This window comes from Microcaecilia unicolor, chromosome 3, assembly GCF_901765095.1.
Source record: "Microcaecilia unicolor chromosome 3, aMicUni1.1, whole genome shotgun sequence".
Classification (NCBI taxonomy): Eukaryota; Metazoa; Chordata; class Amphibia; order Gymnophiona; family Siphonopidae; genus Microcaecilia; species Microcaecilia unicolor.
The window spans coordinates 317,982,980-318,003,425 of NC_044033.1; the positions used below are offsets into that span (position 1 = coordinate 317,982,980).

General features: G+C 44.6%; 1 protein-coding gene across 1 annotated transcript in view; it reads right to left on the reverse strand.

Moving 5' to 3' along the window:
- Positions 1 to 2,190: 2,190 nt before the first annotated feature.
- The window catches only part of PRR13 (proline rich 13), a 44,255-nt gene continuing 25,999 nt past the window's right edge, over positions 2,191 to 20,446 (reverse strand). The window contains exons 3-4 of the mRNA XM_030198362.1: positions 5,158 to 5,561; positions 2,191 to 2,938 (exon numbers count right to left, since the gene is read on the reverse strand). Of these exons, the coding sequence (XP_030054222.1) occupies positions 2,882 to 2,938; positions 5,158 to 5,561 (461 nt within the window). The 3' untranslated portion in view covers positions 2,191 to 2,881. The remainder of the gene's footprint in view (positions 2,939 to 5,157; positions 5,562 to 20,446) is intronic.

Genomic DNA, 20,446 nt, shown 5'->3' on the forward strand with positions numbered 1-20,446 from the left:
ATTCCACGAGAGCGATTTCCTCATCGTGGCCCAAAACAGGAGCACTCTCTCTTCATGAGATCTGTTGTGCGGCTACTTGGGCTTCTCAGCTCTCCTTTGTCCGGCATTACAGACTGGATGTTGCAGCGAAGCGGGACGCGCAGTTTGGAGCGCAAGTGCTTGCTCGTGGAGTGGCATATTCCCGCCCTAACAAGGGAGTGCTTTTGTACATCCCATCAGTTAATGGATTCATCTGCTGCAGATGACAAGGAAGGGAAAATTAGGTTCTTAACTTGGTAATTTTCTTTCCTTTAGTCACAGCAGATGAATCCGTGATCCCTCCCTGTCTGACTGTATTTTTGTTCAGTTTTTTCCTGCAGATATGTTCCCTCATTGGGAGAAGTTGGAAAACAGTCTTCAAGATTTCTGTTCTATTACAGGAGGTTGAGATCGTCCCTCCTTTGTGTGGTTATTGCTCCTGTTCTGGGGCATTCGTTCGCTATGAGGAAAGTTCATGTTATTCTACTTTGAGGATACACTCTGCTTTGGAAGTTTCAAATACTGAAGACAGATGGAGCTAGCCGTCCATAGAGCACTATGGTTTTTCAGTGTTTTCTATCTCCATCTGCTGGTAGGTGGACACAACCCATCAGTTAATGGATTCATCTGCTGTGACTAAAGGAAAGAAAATTACCAAGGTAAGAACCTAATTTTCCCATTCTACTTTGAAATTTTTTTTTAATTTGACTAACTTGATAGCTGCACCTTTGGTTCTTTCAGGGGAGCTCATTTTCCAACACCTCTTTAAAGTGACCACATTTCAGTGTTCAGATGTTAGAAAATCTGAATCTATTTGCAGCCCTGAAACAAATAGGCTTCCCTCAATAAACCAGACTCCCTCAAACTTTTTTTTTTGCTAATATTGAAGCAAAGGGTCTGAGCTAAGGATGTTTTTCTTGACCTTTTAACTGCGATGGAGATCCACTATAATATGGGGAGCAGGGGCACATGAAGCTGAAAAACCATTACGAAAACAAACAAATAAAAGGTTACACTTGCAAAAATAAGAATGCAATTATTTGGTTTCATCTTAACTTGGTTATGAAGGGCCGTTAGGCCATTAGTTTTTCTACTGGTGCCTCAGGCCTAGTTTGCTACCAAGCCTTTTCTATGCTGGCATAGATTAAAAATATGGGAATTTGTCCAGGCTTAGGGGGCAAATTGATCATTGATATTTTAGAAGTTCTTGCTGTAACAAAATGAGGTTTAGAAAATGGTGGAATTTGTTTTTCAATTGACTAATATTTTTAATAAGGCAATTAAGAAATATAATAAAATAAAAAATGAAATTTGCTCCAATTCCCAGTCAGTCAGCCCAATAGTAAAACTCTAACTCCAATCCCTGTCCTCAATGAATGGGGGTCTGAAATTGTCTCCACTATCCTTTATCAGCAACAAACAGGTGTTCTGTTGTCCTCTAATTCACGTGCTTGGAATAACAGCGATTATTCCTCTGCCCTGGGAACCAGCTTGCAAATCTCTGTGTACCCCACTGCACCCGTGGCTTAAGCTAGCCAGATGTAGTTCACAACTGTCTTACCAGGGGACTCTACACACTCAAAGCACCCTCACCTCTGCTGGATGCAAGTTCAGGAATCTATCATAGGTCTCATAGCCTGTCCTACATAAAGCATTTTCTATCAATGCCTTATTCTGAATTTGCTTTTGAGAGAAAGTTAAACGAAACCCTGACAAGCTGTTTTCAGTGTTCTCCCATAAACTTGGCCACCACGTTTCTGTAAGTGCCAAGGTTCCCAATCCTCTATTAGATACTGGCTTACTTTCCATCTCCCAACTTTGTCCCCAGCATACTTTACAAAACAGACATAATTCCCCAGAAGATAGAATACCAACCAAGTCTGTGCCCCTACAAGAATGTGAACCCCATGAAACTCAGGTCTACAGTACACCTCTACATCCTTCCAGCTGGGATCCAGAGTAACCCTCCTTCATCATTCACTTCATAGGCAGTAGAAAAGTGTGGTTCTGACCAATATTTTAATTAACACAGCATCAGCAACTAAAGAACCAGGAAAAAGGGGTGGGGGGAGGATGCCAAACTGCTTGGTTTGGTTTGGCTCCTCCCACCAAAAAAAATGTTCCATTGACCCAATGCACTGTAAAGAAAGGAGGAGGAAGCAGGCGTGAACCTTACAATTAAAAGTGTCATTTATTGTATAATTCTCCAATTTTAACATCCTAAAGCAAGGGAAAGATTTCAAGTGAGAATAAAGTATTCAAATTTTAATAAAATGGAGCCATCACTGGCTGCAGACTATTCTTCAGGAGAGAGGAGCTGTTATGAATAAGGCTCGGCAGGGGCTGCAGGTAGTGTGAAATTCTGTGGGAGCCATGAATGGCCTTGTCTGTGACCACACTAAGCCATAGCCTCTACTCTGGCCTTAGTTCTGTTAACTTACATTTCAGAGTACTGTCAGGGTACATAGCATTACATCCTCTACAATCTACAGTTGAGAACTGGGAGATTTAAACAACATGTTGAAGATCATACAGCAACTCATAAGGGGACTGAAACATCCCTTTAACAAGGCACCATACACCATGGTAACCCTAGAAAGTGACAGTAGTCAATGTATATCACAGAAATGCTAGTAGCTGTACCACTGTTGTAACCCCCCTGCCTTAAAGATCATCCTCCTAGTCAGATATTCCTCTATGCTGCCAGGATCATCATTGGAGTGTTTAGGTGCAATCCCAAAGGGAGAAGAGACCTTGAGCTTTTGTAGTGAAGGCAGGTGGGGGGAGAGAGGGAAATGCACCTTGCAGGCTACACCATCAGGTGGATGGAGCAGCTGGATTGAGGCAGCTCCTCTCTCAGGTCTCAATCTGAGTCACTGCTGCTGGAGGAGGAGGAAGAAGAGGAGGAGGAGGAAGAATGCTGTGAGGGGGGAAAACAAACAGATTAGTGAAGCCTCATAGCCTGCAAGCAGTGCTGCTAAGTACTTATCTGCCAACCTGTCCTTCCCAGAGGATACTGTAGCCTCTACGGGGGAGACAGGACATCTCTCTCAACAAATTAAACAGAATCTGTTGCCCCAAGAGCAGAACTTTACTAAACCAATTAAAAGCACTCTAGGATTACTCATGCCAGAATTCTGTGCCAAAACAACATCTAAACTCTGTGCACAGAATTTTCAAATTCTGCAAAATTCTGTGCACAAAATTTTCAAATTCTGCAAGTTGGTTAAATGATGACAAATATTAAAGCTCCCCCCCTCCCTTTACACAGATATCACCCATATTTTCCCAGTCCCTCAGTACCCATAGTATCCACATTTGTTACAGCCCCCCTCTCCCCTACATGGCATTCACCTTTTTTTATAGCCCCCTCCCTTTCTCCCTGCACCCACTTTTTTTTTTTTTTTTTTTTTTTTTTTTTTTTTTTTTAACATCCTATTCCTGCCCACTGCTCTGGGCTGGTGGCGCTGCTTTTTCAAAATGGTCGCCGAGACTTCCTGCAGCAGTCTCACGAGATTACCGCTTGAAGTCTTGGTGGCCATTTTGAAGAAGAGGCGGCAGCAGGCAGGAAAGAGTGGGGTTCTTTCCTGCCCCTGAAGATGCCACTAGACCAGTGTTTCCCAAGTCCGGTCCTGGAATATCCCTTGCCAGTCAGGTTTCAGGATATCAACAATGAATATGCATGAACTTAATTTGTATATACTACCACCATTATATGCAAACCTCTTTCATGCACATTTATTGTGGATGTCCTGAATACCTGACTGGCAAGAGGTACTCCAGGATCGGACTTGGGAAACACTGCACTAGACCTCCAGGGCATGTTCAGATAGGCCCAGGAAGGGCCCACTGAGGTTCAGGGGGTGGCTGGCCAACCAGCCAGCACCGTGGGCTGGGGGGGGGGGCCCACCTAGGCTCAGGGGCGGTGAGGGGGCCAGCCTGCCACTGTGCAGATTTGTGCAAAAGTGTTGAAATCTGCACGGCTGGGGAATTCTGTGCAAAGTTCGCGCTCTGCAGTCATGTAAAATTCCAACAGGAGTACAGGATAACACTTTTCACCGCTAACCAGCTATTTCTTCTAACACCACCTCCTCTCTCCCCCCCAGTGGGTGAACAGCAAAGCACTAAGCTGTGATACCACAGTGATACAGCTAATGATGTTCTCAACCTGGACATTTGGCTTCAAGCCATGTAGCACTGCAAAAGAGACTAAACTCCAGAAACACTTTTTTTTTTTGTTTTTTGTTTGGTTTATTTTATTTTATGTGGGTTTAAATAATTAATCCATTATTTGTGTTTATTCTCTATGTTCCATACTAGCATCAGATCCCATTCCAGTAAAATACTTTAAAAGCCTTATTCTCAAAACTATTTTGGCATTGTTGGTGTTAACCTGAGCCATTTACCCTTTATCTAAAATCCTCCTGGAAAAAAAATCATAAATATTTCCTGGCTTGGATTCTGAATTCTGTAGTACTGCCACTGTCCAAGTGTGTTCTCTTGTTAACAGTTAGCGTATACTTATATTTGTATCCAGTGCTCAAGTTTATTACTGTTTTAAAGAAATTCCTGGAGGTACCTGGGAAACTATGCATGCAGACATTTCTTGCAATTAACTTTTCACCAATTTATTTTTTCTTGAAACCTACTGAATTTCAGGTCCAACTACAACTGTAGTATCTTTAAGTCCATGTCATCACATTTGTTTACCTTCCAGTAACCCCCTGTACTTATACCTTTAAACTCCTGCATTCCACACTCAGCTATGATACGACCTTTGAACCCCTCCTTGTGATCTCTGAACATTATGCTCATCTCCCTTTAAATATTAAATCCCATGCTCATGTCCCTTGCAAATTGCACCACACATGCACCTTTTTGTGGCCTGTATAACTTATCTATTCATTCACTTGTTTGGACTTAACAATTGTCTTATAAAAGAAATTCACTGAATGAACTTATACCTTTGTAATATAAAACTTCAGCCATAGATTCTACACACGGTACCTTAAACTCATTTCTTATGAACCCTTTATTCCCTCATAACCACATTCACCTCCTTGTGACCCCCCACACCTCATGCTCATCCACTCAACCCTTACATTTCATACACCCATGTGACTCACACTCCACACTGACCTTTCCATGCTTGTGGTGTTTATGCAGCTTATGAGGCTTATGTGCTTTGTGAGCCTTTTTCATCTTCTTGTTCTTCTTGTGTCCTGCAATTACTGCTCCTGGTATGAGGGGGTTCACTCCAATGCACCCTGGAACAGGGTGCCCTGGCATGCCTGGGGGGTATGGGCCTGTAGGAGGCACTGGGAAGCCAGGCTGCTGATGCCCAGAGAAGGGAGGTGGAATGGAATGCCCTGGAGGATACATGGGCTGCCCTGGCATGCCAGCTGGTGGTACAAGGTAGGGACCCATAGGCATAGTGCCTGGGGGGAAGCCAGGATTAGCTGTGGGAGGGTAAGCAGGGTTACTGCCTGCAGGAAAAGCAGGATTAGGAGGGAAAGCTCCCCCAGGGCAAGGACCTGAAGGTCCTGAAAATGAAAACAGGAAAAGAAAACAGTCAGTAAAGACACATTGGTAATTAATTGTACAAGACAATTTGCATAATGATAGCCAATTTTATGTGGTCAAACACAGAATTTATTCCTTCAATTTTTGTTGCCCATCCTATCCTGGCTGTGGATGGCATGCACAAGGTAAGAAAAAAAAATCACATTATACAAGATCTTAATGTATCAATATCCTATATATAATAAATTTGCACCTCCAACGTTCTACGTCTGGATGCCTGGGTTCGTAACACACTTCCCATTGGTCCACCCTGGCGATGACATCAGAGGGCGGATCAGTGAAAAGGAAGGGAAGCCAGCATCAGCCAGCCACAGAACGTTGGAGGTGAGTAGAGAATCGCACCCCCTCCCTCCCCCCGTCCTCCCTCAGTGTTCCAGGCCCCCTTCTCCTCCGAGTTCCAGCTCCCCTCCCCTCCAAGTTCCATGCCCCCCTACCTCTCCTCCGAGTTACAGGCCCCCCTCCCCTTCGAGTTGCAGGACACCCCCCTCCCCTTCGAGTTATAGGACCGACCCCCTCCCTCCCTTTCTCCCTCCCTCCCCCCGAGTTCCATGCCCCCTCTCTCTTCCGAGTTCCAGACTCCCGCGCCTCCCTCCAGCCGGCACTTAGGAAGGCGAGGGGCAGGCGGAGGACAGGTCGTGCTTGCACTCGGAGGGGCGAGAGAGAGAGAGAGAGAAGGAGGAAGGCGGTCCTGGAACTCGAAGGGGAGGGAGGGAGGTAAGGGGGCTGGAACTCGGAGGAGAGAGAGGGAGGGAGGTAGGGAGGGGGGGGTGTCAGAAACAGGCCTCTTTTACTAGTATGTAAATAATTACCACCATATACAGTGCCTTCTAAAAACCTTCCACCCTTGTACATTTTTTCACACTGCCTTATTTTATTTATTTATTTGTTTGTTGCATTTGTATCCCACATTTTCCCACCTCTCTGCAGGCTCAATGTGGCTTACATAGTACCGTAATGGGCGTTAACCGATTCTGGTGTGAACAAGTACAAGTTGCGAGTAATATCAAGGTGATATTATGGTGGAGTGAGATGCATGTATGGTAAAGACAATTGGGGAGAGTTTAGTAAGGGAAAGTAAGAGTTAGGATATGTCCGTTACGATCTTTGGTTACGTTGGTAATGGAACCCATGTGGGATGGGGTCATACTAGACTTAGTGCTTACTAATGGGGAGAGTGTTTTTGATGTTATAGTATGAATAATACAACTGAAAATGCATTAAAATAGAAATTTGTTTCACTGATCTACACACTATAATTACACATTCAATGTGAAAGAGTCAAGTACTGAAGAAAACAAAAAGTCTTGATTGAATAAGTCATAAGTACATAAGCGAGTCAAGTTTAGTATCTTGTTTCCAACAGTGGTCAATCCAGGTCATAACTACCTGGCAGGAACCCAAAAGAGAAACACATTCTATGCTGCTTATCTCAGGTATAAATAAGTGGATTTTGCCCAAGTCCACCTTTTCCAAAAAGTGAAGATACTTACCTATAGCAGGTATTCTCCCAGGACAGCAGGCAGTATATTCTTACATGTGGTAACGTGGTCCGCACTGCCCACTCCAGAGCTTGAAAAAGCTTTAAAGAACTTTAAAAACGCGCATGTGCGAGTGCCTTCCCGCTCACTGCGAGAGCAGGGCACCTGCAGTAGCATTCTATAGCATACCACAAAAAAAGAAGACAACTCCAAGGGGAGAAGGGAGGGTATGTGAGAATATATGGCCTGCTGTCCTCGGAGAATACCTGCTACAGGTAAATATCTTTGCTTTTTAGAAAATGTAGGACAAGCAGGCCAATAATTCTCACACCTGGGAATCCCTAGCTACCAGGCTCACCAAAAACAATAACCATTGGTCAATTGTACCACACAACGGCGACAGCAAAACACAGATTAACCTGAAACTATATACAAACTGTGTGAGAGTGCAGCCTGGAACAGAATAAAATGGGCTAGGGATGGCGATCTTGGTTTAGATAGAATTCTGACACAACCTTAGGCAGGAACTTAGGGTGTGTTTGGAGAACTACTCTGTTGTGATGAAACATTGTATAAAGTGCATTCACTACTAAAGCCTGAAGTTCACTGACCCTGTGCCAAAAATATGACCTTCCAGGTCAAGTACGTCAAATAACAGGAATCAAGTGGCTCAAAAGGAGCTTTCATTAGCTAGGTGAGAACGACGCTGGAGGTCCCATGACACAGGCGGAGGTTCGACAGGGGGCTTTGTCAACAGCAAACCTGTCATGAAGCAAACAACTAGAGGCTGTCCAGCGATGGGCTTACCCTCTACACGATGACGATAAGCATTAATTGCACTGAGATGAACCCTGACTGAGTTGGTTTTGAGGCCAGACTCAGAAATGTGTAGAAGGTATTCAAGCAGGGTCTGTGTAGGGCATGAAAAGGGATCTAGGGCCTTGCACTCATACCAGATGGCAAACTTCCTCCATTTGAAAGAGTAACACCTCTTAGTGGAATCTTTCCTGGAAGCCAGTAAGACCCTGGAAACACCCTCTGGAAGATGCAAGGAAGCAAATTCTAAGCCCTCATATCCAGAGACTGGAGGCTGGGATGTAGAAGAGATCCCTCGTTCTGTGTGATGAGTGTCAGGAAACACTCCAACCTCCACAGTTCTTTGGATGATAAATCCAGAAGAAGAGCGAACCAGATCTGCCGGAGCCAATAAGATGCGATCAGAATCATGGTCTTGCTTGAGTTTTGGCTAAGTCTTCCCAACGAGAGGTATGGGAGGATACGCATACAGAAGACCTGTCCCTCAGTGAATGAGGAAGGCATCCAATGCTAGTCTGACGTGGGTCTGGAGCCTGGAACAAAACTGAGGGTCTTTGGATTGGACTGAGTGTCAAAGAGCTCCACTGAGGGAGTGCTCCATGCTTGGAAGATCTCATGGGCAACGCCAATGTTGAGTGACCACTCAAGTGGTTGCATAACCCTGCTCAGTCTGTCGACCAGGCTGTTGGGATTTGCCCACCAGGTAAGTGGCTTTGAGGAACATTCCATGCCAAACTACCCAATACCATATCCCGACAGCCTCCTGACAGAGGGTGTGATCTTTTTGGTGTAGTACATCGCAAATTGATTGTCCGTTTGAATGAGTACAATTTGGTTGGTTGATTAGCCAATCTCTGTAAGCCTTTAGAACATTCCAGATCACCCAGAGCTCCATAAGGTTGACGTGAATACCTGTCTCCTGGGCTGACCAAGCACCTTGAGTATGAAGCCCATCTAAATGAGCTCCCCACTCCAGATGGATGCATCCGTCATCAGCACCTTCTGGGGCTGAGGAATTTGGAATGAGTCCAAGATTCAAATTGGATCAAATAGTCCACCAAATCAGAGACTGAACCAGCTCTGATGTCGCTCGAATGACATCCGCCAAGTTCCCCGTGGCCTCACACCACTGAGAAGCTAGGGTCCACTGGGCAGTTCTCATGTGATGACATGCCAATGCGTGTCACATGGATGGTGGAGGCCATGTGGCCTAACAACCTCAACATCTGCCTAGCTGTCATCTGCTAACTGGTTCGAACTTGAGTGGCAAGGGCAATAAGGGTGTCTGCCCTTGGCACATGGAGAAAAGCTTGTGCCCGCTGCCTATGTAGCAGAGCTCCAATGAACTCCAATTGATTGACAGGGAGCAGATGGGACTTGGGGTAGCTTAAAATGAACCCTAGTAGCTCCAACAAATTGTCCTCCACATGGACTCCTGAGCACAGTCCTTTGATGTACTCTTTACCAGTCAATTGTCCAGATAGGGTTGCACATGGACTCCCAGTCTGCTTAGTGATGCTGTTACTACTGCAAGGCACTTGGTGAAGACCCTGGGAGCAGATGCGAGGCCAAAAGGCAACACACGGTACTAGAAGTGATGTGTCCCCAACTGAAAATGAAGATAGCTCCTGTGACCTGGAAGTAGGACACAAGTATAAGCATTCTTTAAGTCCAGAGAGGATAGCCAATCGTTTTCCTGAATCATGGGGAAAAAGGTGCCCAGGAAAACCTGGCACCTGAACTTTTCCTTGACCAGGAATTTGTTCAGGGCCCTTGGGTCTAGGATGAAAAGATCCCTCAGTCTTCTTTTGTACAAGGAAGTACCTGGAATAGAATCTCTTCCCTTCTTCCCCTAGTGGAATGGGCTCAACTGCATGGGCCTTCAGAAGGGCAGAGTTCCTCTGCAAGTACCTGCTTGTTCCGAGATGTGAAGTGATTTGCTCTCGGTGGGCAATCTGGTGGTCTCTGTTGCCAATGTAGGGCAGACTATTTGAAGTACCCACTGGTCAGAGATTACAAAGGGCCACCTTTATTGAAAAAATGTCTGCCTTCCCCCAACTGGCAAATCATCTGGGATGGTCACTTTATTGCAGCTATGCTCTGCTGGAACCAATCAAAAGTTTGCCCCTTGCTTTGACTGGGGAGCTGTCTGGGCATTAGGCACACACTGTTGACGAGAACACGAGTGCTGGGGCTGAGCCTGCTGAGGTTGGTGAGAAGAAGGAGCGAACCTACGCCTCTGTAAGTAGTAGAGACCCCTCTTAGACTTGCCCAAAAAATGCCTGTATGAGGAGGCATTCAGTGGGAGACAGTATCGATGGTATCAAGTGGGCTTCTTGATGAGGTCAGCAACCTCCTCCACCTTCTCTCTAAACAGATTATCCCCCTGGCACATGGCATCCGGAAACCTCTGCTGGACTGTCAGCCATGAGAGTCTGTGCATCGCTACACTTTGAGCAGAGATCCTGGATGCCACATCAAAAGTGTCGTAGGTGCCCCTGGTCAAGAACTTACGATACACCTTCTACTGCTTGACCAACTGGTGAAGTGATTCAGTCTGCTCTGGTGGGAGAGAGTCTGCCAAATCAGATATACTGAGCACCAAGGACTGCAAGTACAGGCTTGTGTAGAGCTGGTACGATTGTATACAGGATTACTATTGTTATGCTCTATTGTTATGCTAACAAAATTATAAGTTTGGTGTTAAAACTGTACACCACCTTGGGTGAATCTCTCCATAAAGGCAGTTAATAAATCCCAATAAATAAATAAGCAAGCATAGAGGCCTGATACATCTTCCGCCCCAAAAGAATCCAGGGTTCTAGCTTCCCTGCGAGGGGGCACCAAAACATAGTCCCTAGAAATCCTAGCCCTTTTGAGCGTGGATTCTACCACCAGGAATGATGAGGCAACTGAGACCTCAAATCCAGGGGAAGACTGAATCCGGTATATGGTGTCAATCTTCTTAGGGAGGACAGGGACTCCCAGTTCTTCACTTGAACGTCCCGCAAGATCTCGTGCATTTTAGCCCTGGGCTCATCCTCCACTTCCAAAGGAATGGGAATGGCAGCCACCATTTCTTTCATAAAAGATAGGGAGGAAAGGTTCTCAGGTGGAGACTGTCTCCTTTGCTGTGGAGGGCAGGGATCAGATAGGATGCCATAAGACTCCTCCTCCAAGAAGTACTGTGGATCCTCATCTGACTCCCATGAGCGCTCCCTCATTGGTGTCAGCCAGAAACTCCTCATGGGACAGCTGAGATTGAGCCCGCCTCGACAAGGAGGAACTATGTCCCCGAAGCGCGAGTGTGGGTTCCTCAGTCTTTGTTTTTCTGTGAAGAAGGGAGGACGCGTCATCATGTTCTCACAGTGCATATTTTCTCTCGCTCGCAGTGCCTTCCTGTGTAGGTATTTTTCCACTTTTTTGCAGTATTTTTCATTTATTATTATTTTTTTCCCCTTTAAAGTTGTAATAGTTTTTTTCGGATTTAAAATTTTCCTTTATTTTTCGTGAGTTGCTAGGCCCATTTAGGCCAAAGCACTGACCTCAATTTGAACACTGCCCCTTTTTACTGTTCACAATTGAGGAGTTTAATTTGTCTGCGATTATTTTCTCAATGTTCCAGAAGACCTCCAGTGGCTTCAAAAGGTGTGTCCAATGTAATCAAGTAATTTCTGTGATGAACCTAACCATACGTCTAATTCTTGTTCTCTCTGTTTGAAAATGAAGTTGAGGACACAGAGTATGTGGAAAGTCCAACAGGAGAAACTTTTTGGCTCCTCGAAGACCAGTGCATCAACATCGGCACAGGAAGCATCGACCTTAATGGCTGCCAAGACTTCAACATCCACTGGGGGTGCACCGGCATCGAGGTGGTCTCTACCTCTCTCAACATCGGGCACTGAGAGTAGGCCCCGGACCAGTCAACATCAGACCTAACACTGAGGACACATACAGGTTCAATGTTGTCCTTGTCAGTACCAAAGGACCGCGATGTGTGAGCATCGGAGGAAGGCCAAGAAGCATAAGCATCTATCTCATCGACACACAGTGCTGGGAGCATCAAGGTATCAGCATTGCTGGCTCCCAATAAGGGCCGGTACCGGGAGGAGTGCTACCCCTCTTTGGAAGAGGTGCCGGTGCGTAAATCTCCAAGCAGCCAGGTCCCTGCTACCGATCAGGCACCAATGCCTTCTTGGGCTGCCTCACTCCTGGCTCCCTTGTCTTTGGCAGCGCCTACCTTTGATAAGCAGTTCTAAACCATGCTCAGGGAGATGGCAGATGCTGTAGCTGAAAACCGATCAGGCATCGAGGGCACTTACGCAAGCTGCAGATCACTCCCAGATCCTTCCTGAGGCTCCATCCATGCCTATACAGAGATCCTCGCCGCCGGCCTCAACAGTGCACGTCAGTCCCATGGCATGGCTCCATTTGAGAGTGGCTCAGTGGACCCTAGCTTCCCAGTGGTCTCAGATGGCTGGGAATCTAACAGATGTAATCCAGATTCCACCAGAGTTGATGCATGCCCTTTTCTGGTGGACAATTTGATCAAATTTGACTGTGAGACTACCATTCCAAATTCTACCTCCTCAGAATGTGCTAACAACAGATGCATCCAACCTGGGATGGCGAGCTCATGTAGATGGACTTCACACCCAGGGGACTTGGTCTGCTCAGAAACAGATCTCATATCAACCTCCTTGAGCTGACAGCCATTTGGAACACTAAACACTTTCAGAAATCAGCTACAGAACAAAATTATTCTCATTCAAATGGACAACCAGATTGCAATATTCTATGCGAACAAGCAGGGGGAGTACGGGATCCTACTCCTTGTATCAGGAAGCAGTGGGGATGGGGATGTGGAAGTGGGCCGTCCTTTATGGAATGGTCCTCCAAGCCATGTCCCTACCAGGAAGGACAACAGCCTGACAGACAGACTGAGAATGGTTTTGCAACCACACGAGTGGTCTTCTCAACATGGATATAGCCCACAAGATCTTCCGAGAGTGGAACTTTTTGCCACTCATCTCAACAACAAAGTCCCCCAGTTCTGTTCCAGGCTCAGATCACACAGCAGGGGTGGGGGGGGGGGGATCTTCTTCATGTGTATCTTCCAATACCTCTCATAGAGAAGACATTGTTGAAACTTAAACAAGACTGGGGAACTATGATCCTAATTGCCCCTTGCTGGCCAAGGCAGGTCTATTTTCCTCTTCTTCTGGAGTTGTCCTCCATAAATCCATGTTTTGAGTATTTTCCAACCCTCATCAAGCAGAATGAGGGATTCCTTCTGCATCCCATCCTCCAATCCATGGCCCTCACAGCTTGGATGTAGAATTCAAATCCTTATATTTGCCGGAGGGTGTCTCTCTCATTTTGCTGGCTTCCAGGAAAGATTCCACTAAGAGATGTTACTCATTTAAGTGGAGGAAGTTTGCCATATGGTGTGACAGCAAGGCCCTAGATCCTCTTACTCACCCTATACAAAAACTGCTTGAATACCTCCTGCACTTCTCTGAGTCTGGTTTGAAAACCAGCTAAGGGTTCATCTAAATGCAATTAGCATTTATCACCGTGAAGGAGGTAAGCCCATCTCTGTACAGCCTCTAGTTGTTCACTTCATGAGAGGTTTGCTATTGACAAAGCCCCCTATCAAACCTCCAACTGTGTTATGGGTTCTCAACGTTGTCCTCACCCAGCTGATGAAAGCTCCTTCTGAACCACTTGATTCCTGTCATCTGAAGTATTTGACCTGGAAAGTTGTATTTTTGATGGCGGTCACTTCAGTTTGCAGGGTCAGTAAGCTTCAGGTCCTAGCAGCTGATCCATCTTACACTAAATTTTACCACAACAGAGCAGTTTTCTGCACGCACGCACCCGAAGTTCCTTCCTAAGGTAGTGTCGGAGTTCCATCTTAACCAGTCAATCGTTCAGCCAACATTTTTCCCAAAACCACATGCCCATCCTGAGGAGGGTATACTGTGTACCTTGGATTGAAAGTGAGCCTTAGCCTTCTATTTGGAGCTGATTAAAGCCCATAGTTAGTCCATCCAACTTTTTGTTTCTTTCGACCCAAACCGGATGGGGGTAGCCATCAGCAAATACACACTTTCTAACTGGCTAGCTGATTGCATTTCCTTTATATAGCCCAGGCTGGCCTGACTCTAGAGGGTCATGTCAAGGATCGTAATGTCAGAGTTATAGCCCACTTGAGGTCAGCCTCCATAGATGAGATTTGTAAAGCTGCAACGTGATCAGCTGTCCACACATTCACATCTCATTACTGCCTTGAGTGGGACACCTGACTCGACATTCGGCTTGGGCAGAAGTCCTAAAAAATTTGTTTGGTGTTTAGAATCCAACTCCTCCCCCTTGGGCCAGTTTTTTTTTTTAAATTCCAGGCTGCACCTTGGCAACTAGTATATGAATAGGTTAACTGACTTTCAAGCCTCATCGTTTCAAGTCCCTATTGTCCCAGAATTTGTTGTTTTCGGTGAGCCTGGTAGCCAGGGCCTCCCAGCTGTGAGAATACAACAGCCTGCTTGTCCGCAGAGAAAGCAAAGTTACTCAACTTTAGCAGGTGTTCTCCAAGGACAGCACACCAAGTATTCTCACATACCCTCCCACCTCCCCTTAGAGTTGTATTCTTTAGCTTTTGTTAAAAGATTGAGGAACCCGCACTTGTGCGGCAGGTGGAAAGGTACCAGCACATGCGGTGGGATGCTGCTAGAAACTTCTAAAAATCTCCTTAGTCAGCGTCCACACTGGGCTTCGTCAGATGACATCACCCAGCTGTGAGAATACTTGGACTGCTGTCCTTGGAGAATATCTGCTATAGGTGGGTAACTTTGCTAGTCTTCATGCATAAGTATTCAAATCAACTGAACTACTATGACTAGATACAGGTGTGCTCTAACTAAATTACAGGCTTTTTAAAGGCAATTTTTGGAAACAGAGCTTATTGGGCTCGTTATGCCAAAGGGTGTGAAAATCTCTGCAATCGTTTTGGCTTCTTATTCTTAAATTAATTACTTTTTAATTAATTTTTTTATAAATGTTCTTTCATGATCAACATGCAGGGTATATTTATTTATTTATTTTTATTTTGCTCACACATTTTTCAGTAGTAGCTCAAGGTGAATTACATTCAGGTACACTGGGTATTTCTCTGTCCCTGGAGGGCTCACAATCTAAGCTTGTATCAGAGGTAATGGAGAGTTAAGTGACTTGCCCAAGATCACAAGAGTAGCAGTGGGATTTGAACCGGAGACCTCTGGATGTCAAGACCGGTGCTCTAACCACTAGGCCACTCCTCCACTTTTATCCATTTTGAATTGTACATTTTTGAGAATTCAAAAAAAATATTCAAGGGTATGAAGACTTGTATAAAGTACCATATATTAAACGGATCCTCTCTTACACTGTAAGTACTCAGGGCCCTGTTTACTAAGCTGCATCAGAGAGGGCCGGACATTGCAGAGGGAAATGCCTGTGTGAATCACTGCCAGCGACGGCCCAAAAAGGAAAGCTGCAGGCACCGCAACAGCAGCGGGGAGGAAGAGGAAGAGGCAGTGATTCACTGCCCGACCCGAATAGCCCGATCCAGACCTGCGGGAAGAAAGGCAGCGAGGGATGTTAGATTGGGGGAAGGCAAAGAGGTGCTGGATTTGTTGGGGGAGGAGGGGGCTGGGGGGAGGAGGGGGGCTGGAGGGAAGGGACAGTGCTGCTGGACATGGAAGGAGGACAGAAGAGAGAAAGCTGCTGGACGTGGGAGAAAGAGGAGGAGGGGATCTGGACGGAAGAGAGCTGCTGGACGTGGGAGGAAGAAGAGGAGGGGATCTGGACGGAAGAGAGAAAGCTGCTGGACATGGGAGGAAGAGGAGGAGGGGATGTGGATGGGAGAAAGCTAGTGGACATGGGAGGAAAAGCAGGAGGGGCAGGAGAGAAGGGAGAGAGCTGCTGGACATGGGAGGAAGAGGAAGAGAGCTGCTGGACATGGGAGGAAGGGGGCTGTAGAGAAGGGAGACAGCTGCTGGACTTGTGGAGGAAAAGAGGGAGGGGGGCTGGAGAGACCTCCTGACTTATGGAGGAAGAGGAGGGGAGCTGGAGGGAAGGGCGAGAACTGCTGGAACAGCACAAGGGGGGAGGGAAGGAAAACAGAGATGCCAGACCAAGGAAATGAAGGAAAAAGGGATCAAATACTGAACCTACAGAAGGAGAGAGGGAGGGCAGGCAGGCAATTAAGCAAGTAAGCCAGATGCAGGAAGGGGGGGGGGGGGAGCAAGAGGGAGAGAAGCTGGATGGGGTACAGTCAGAGAGGAGAGAGATATATTGGCATGGGGGAGGAAGACAGGGGAGAAGCTGGACAGGGAAATATAAGAACAGAGAGAAAGGGAGATACTGAACATGGAGGAAGATAGAGGCACAGAGATGGAAGATGGATAGTGGACATGGATAGAGTAGAAATGTCAAACGGACAGAAAACCTTGGTGAGCGAATTAAGAGAAGACAGAGTGAAGTAGAAACCTGAGCCTGGGACCAACATGATTTGAAAAATAAAATGACCAGACAACAAAATATAGAAAAAAATTAATTTACATTTTCTAGTTTGTGATTAGAATATGTCAGAACTGGTGTTAGATATGGCTGAGGCCCAAGGCAGAGATAGGAGACCCCCAAAGCTTACTAACAGGCTGCACCTTCTTCAGCTTCTGGCTGGCCTGGGGTTCTCTCTGGCTAGGGGGCCAAACACAGTTGCCTTAGTTGTACACCCCCCATAACACCATCTCTGGCATTATATTTTGCACACTGTAGGATAAAATGCATCGCTTTGTATTTCACTTATTCTGTACTTGGCATTTGTGTTCTTTGTGTGTCACCAAAGTATTCTGTTAGCATGAATTTCTATGTAGTATTCTGTAGTAATTTGGCTTCAGTTTTCTTGATAAATGTATTGATATTTTAGGGCCCCACTGTAATATTTAGGGCATATTTGGGGGAAGCATATGTGTGTGAGAGGACCGTGGTTCAGTGGAGGATAAAGAGTGCACCGTCTTTATTTCCCCTAGCTCTCAATGTGGCCTGCAGCCACTGAAACCACCACTGCTACCTCCATTGAAGTTATTGGGAGTGGGGTACATGTGCGGTAGGGGCAGAGCAGGTGTTTCTCTAGTGCCCACCTATCCAACCTGTTAGCCCACCCAAAAATTGCCTTCTTGCTATGCCACTGAATCTAGGCCACAATTTCATTGGCCTTTAATTGGTTGTTCTACTTATCCTTATTTCAATTTTCACAATTCAGCCAATTATAAAAATAGCCATGTTAAAAGTGCTTTAACATGAATGTCATGATTCTTTGTCTAAGCATATTTGTCTGGCTTTACTTTACTGCCCTCCAGGTAATTGGAATGATGCAGAAAATGATATTATGGAATTCATTTCTAATACTTGTGTTCACTCGGATAAAGTGTTGTTACTAGTTGATATAAATCTTCATCTAGACTCATTAAATGATTCCCACACCAAGAGTTTCACAGAATTCCTTGATTATTGGTTATTCTCCCTTTTCACTGGTCGTCCATCTAATATCAAAGGTCACCAAGTAGATCTCCTAGCATATAGATTCACTGACTATACTAACTTCTTCATCACATATCCAACGTGGTCTTCTGCTCCTTGGTCTGACCATTTTAAGTTAACTTTGATACTTAATTGGAAAGAACACACAACTGTAAACGTACTGGCAAATAACAGAATCATCTCCACAACTTGGGCAGAGTTAATGCTAGTGAACTTTAGTCTAATATACTGTTCAATCAGTTATCATCAACTTCCTTCTCTAATTTCTTTCAATTTTGGGATGACATAAGTAGGACAACACTGGATAGAACAGCTTAACTGAGGCCTACCAAAAAACTATCCCCTTGGTTTACAGAGGAACGTCTAGAGGCAAAAAGAAAATGCAGGCAACAAGAAATTCTAAGTCTAGAACAGAGGAAAACTGGTCTTCCTGGAGAAAACTATTAAGGAATAAAAGCACGCAATTAAGCAAGCTAAAACATCTTACTACACGAAACACATTAGTGGTCACAAAATTAGCATTAGAAAGTTCTACTCCTTAGTTAATTCCATGCTAAATACTCATTCAGTAGCCATGATCAATGTACCTACTCCCATCTGTAGACCAAATTGCAGGTTATTTTGAGTAAAAATTATTAAAATCAGAAATGAACTAAATGGTGCTAATATTACCTTAGCTGACCAACTTAGTTCTTTGAATATATCTTCCTTAGGTTCACCTGCAGATAGGATTTGGTCTTCTCTCTCTCTACCAACTGTTGCTTCAGTTGAATTCTCTGTCCAAATACTTATTTTCACATTGCTTATGAGATGTGTACCCTACCTATTTACTGAAGTTGGCAACTTACCTGTTTGTTAACTGTCTTATGTCTAACCTTTCTTTTATGTTGTTTCAAGGCTTATTCCCTAAAAGACAAAGGCAAAATAATTCTCAAGCCCATTCCTAGGAACCCTAAGTCACATGAATGAAGTATCCAATTACAGACTGGTGGCCGCCATACCACTGTTAGTAAAGGTGATGGATGGTCTGGTGTCCAGTCAACTCATGGAATACCTTCTGACTCATAATATCTTACATAGTTCTCAATCGGGGTTTAGACCTGCATATAGTACAGAGAGTTATTACCACCTTGAAAACCAATTTCAGGACCGACCTAAGTCGGGGCAAGAAAATTTTGATTTTACAATTTGATATGTCCATTGCTTTTGACATGGTTGACCATAATATTTTTACAGAGTCTGATGGATCAGTTTGGCATTTGTGGTGAAGTCCTACAATGGTTTCTTAAAGTCAAGACAATATCAAGTAAACATTTCTTCACCCTGGTTCTCTGTGTGTGGGGTGCCCCAGGGTTCCCCCATTTCTCCCATTCTGTCAATATAATGATGGTCCCACTAGGTAGATTATTGGAATCAAATGGCTTTAATACCTTTATTTAATTATGCCGATGTCACTATTTACATACCATTTAAAGAAAACATTGATGAAATCTTGCGTAGAATTAAGTCCAGCTTGGATCTGATGGAATCTTAGACTGCAAATTTTAAATTAAAACTGAATAAGGATAAAATCAAGGGGCCCTTTTATTAAGCCGCTGTAAAAAGTGGCCTGCGCTAGCTTTGGCATGCAAAATCAGCATGTGCTGGGCCATTTTTTTACCATGGCGGAAAAAAGGCCTTTTTAAAAAAATGGGGCAGTAAATAGCCATGCGCTATTAAAATTAGCGTGCAGCTATTTATTTATTTTTAATTTATTTATTATTACATTTGTACCTCGCGCTTTCCCACTCAAAGCAGGTTCAATGCGGCTTACATAGTAATAGGGCTTACAAAGTATTGATAGAGAAAATATAAATATAACCGAAAAATAAAAGAGATAGGTAGGTAGAGATGGGCAAGGGTGAAGGGACGAGAAGTATGAGCAAGGATAGGTGAGCATTGGAGGAGGGGTAGAGGAGGCGGGAGGGGGATGGGAAAACGGGATAAGCAAATGGAAGTTTTGGTGGGAGATGTAGTCTAGGTCATTGTCATTATTTCCTGGATATGTGTTGGGTAGATGGGTACATAGGATTAGTCTGGAACATTTGGGTAGGCTTGTTTGAACAGATGGGTTTTACTGTCTGAGCCCTTACCGCCACCTATTTAGAAGGTGATAAGGGCTTGTGTGCTACTTGTCCGGTAATCGAGCAGCGCCAATTACTGCCAGGAATGCCCCCTGTGATAGAAAATTATTTTTTACCGCGGGGAAACTGCACGTACCAACTTCGGAATTACTGCCAGGTGCCTGTGCTATCCCGGTGGTAGGGTCGATTTGGCACATGAGCGTAGCATTTCTAGTGTATAATTTCCAGTGTATAATTTTCGTATAGTACTATAACATCTGGTACTTTTGCAATCGGATTTAGTACGAACAAGACTAAAATTCAAGCCTTACAGGTTGTTCAGAATGTAGCAGCACGTTTGATGGTGGTAATGGTGATGGTGGTGGTGGTGGGGGGGGGGGGGGGGTTGAAGAGGTTTGAATATGTTTCTCCCACTTTGAAATGTTTACATTGGTTACCAGTCAGATTTCGTGTACAAGATTTTTGACTTTAATATATCAACGTATATACGATAAGGTTCCACAATATTTTGTGGATTCTTTACGCATGTATGAACTGCAACGAGAATTACATTCTGTGGTAAAGAAACAACTGCAAACCTCTGTCTGTCATATATCTGAAACAAAAAATAGTGCATTTTCTATAACTGGGGCTTGTTTGTGGAATGGTCTGCCAGGCTATTTAAGACTCTGTACAGACTTTCAGAAGTTTAAAAAATTACTTAAGACTTTTTATTTTGTAAAACCATATATAGATGGTTAGGGATTACTTTGTCCTAGCAGCTCTTTCTTTAGGTTAATGATGTATTAACAGTATGAAATTTTTATTGTTACTGTTGGATATTTTTCTTTTATATTGTGTATGTTT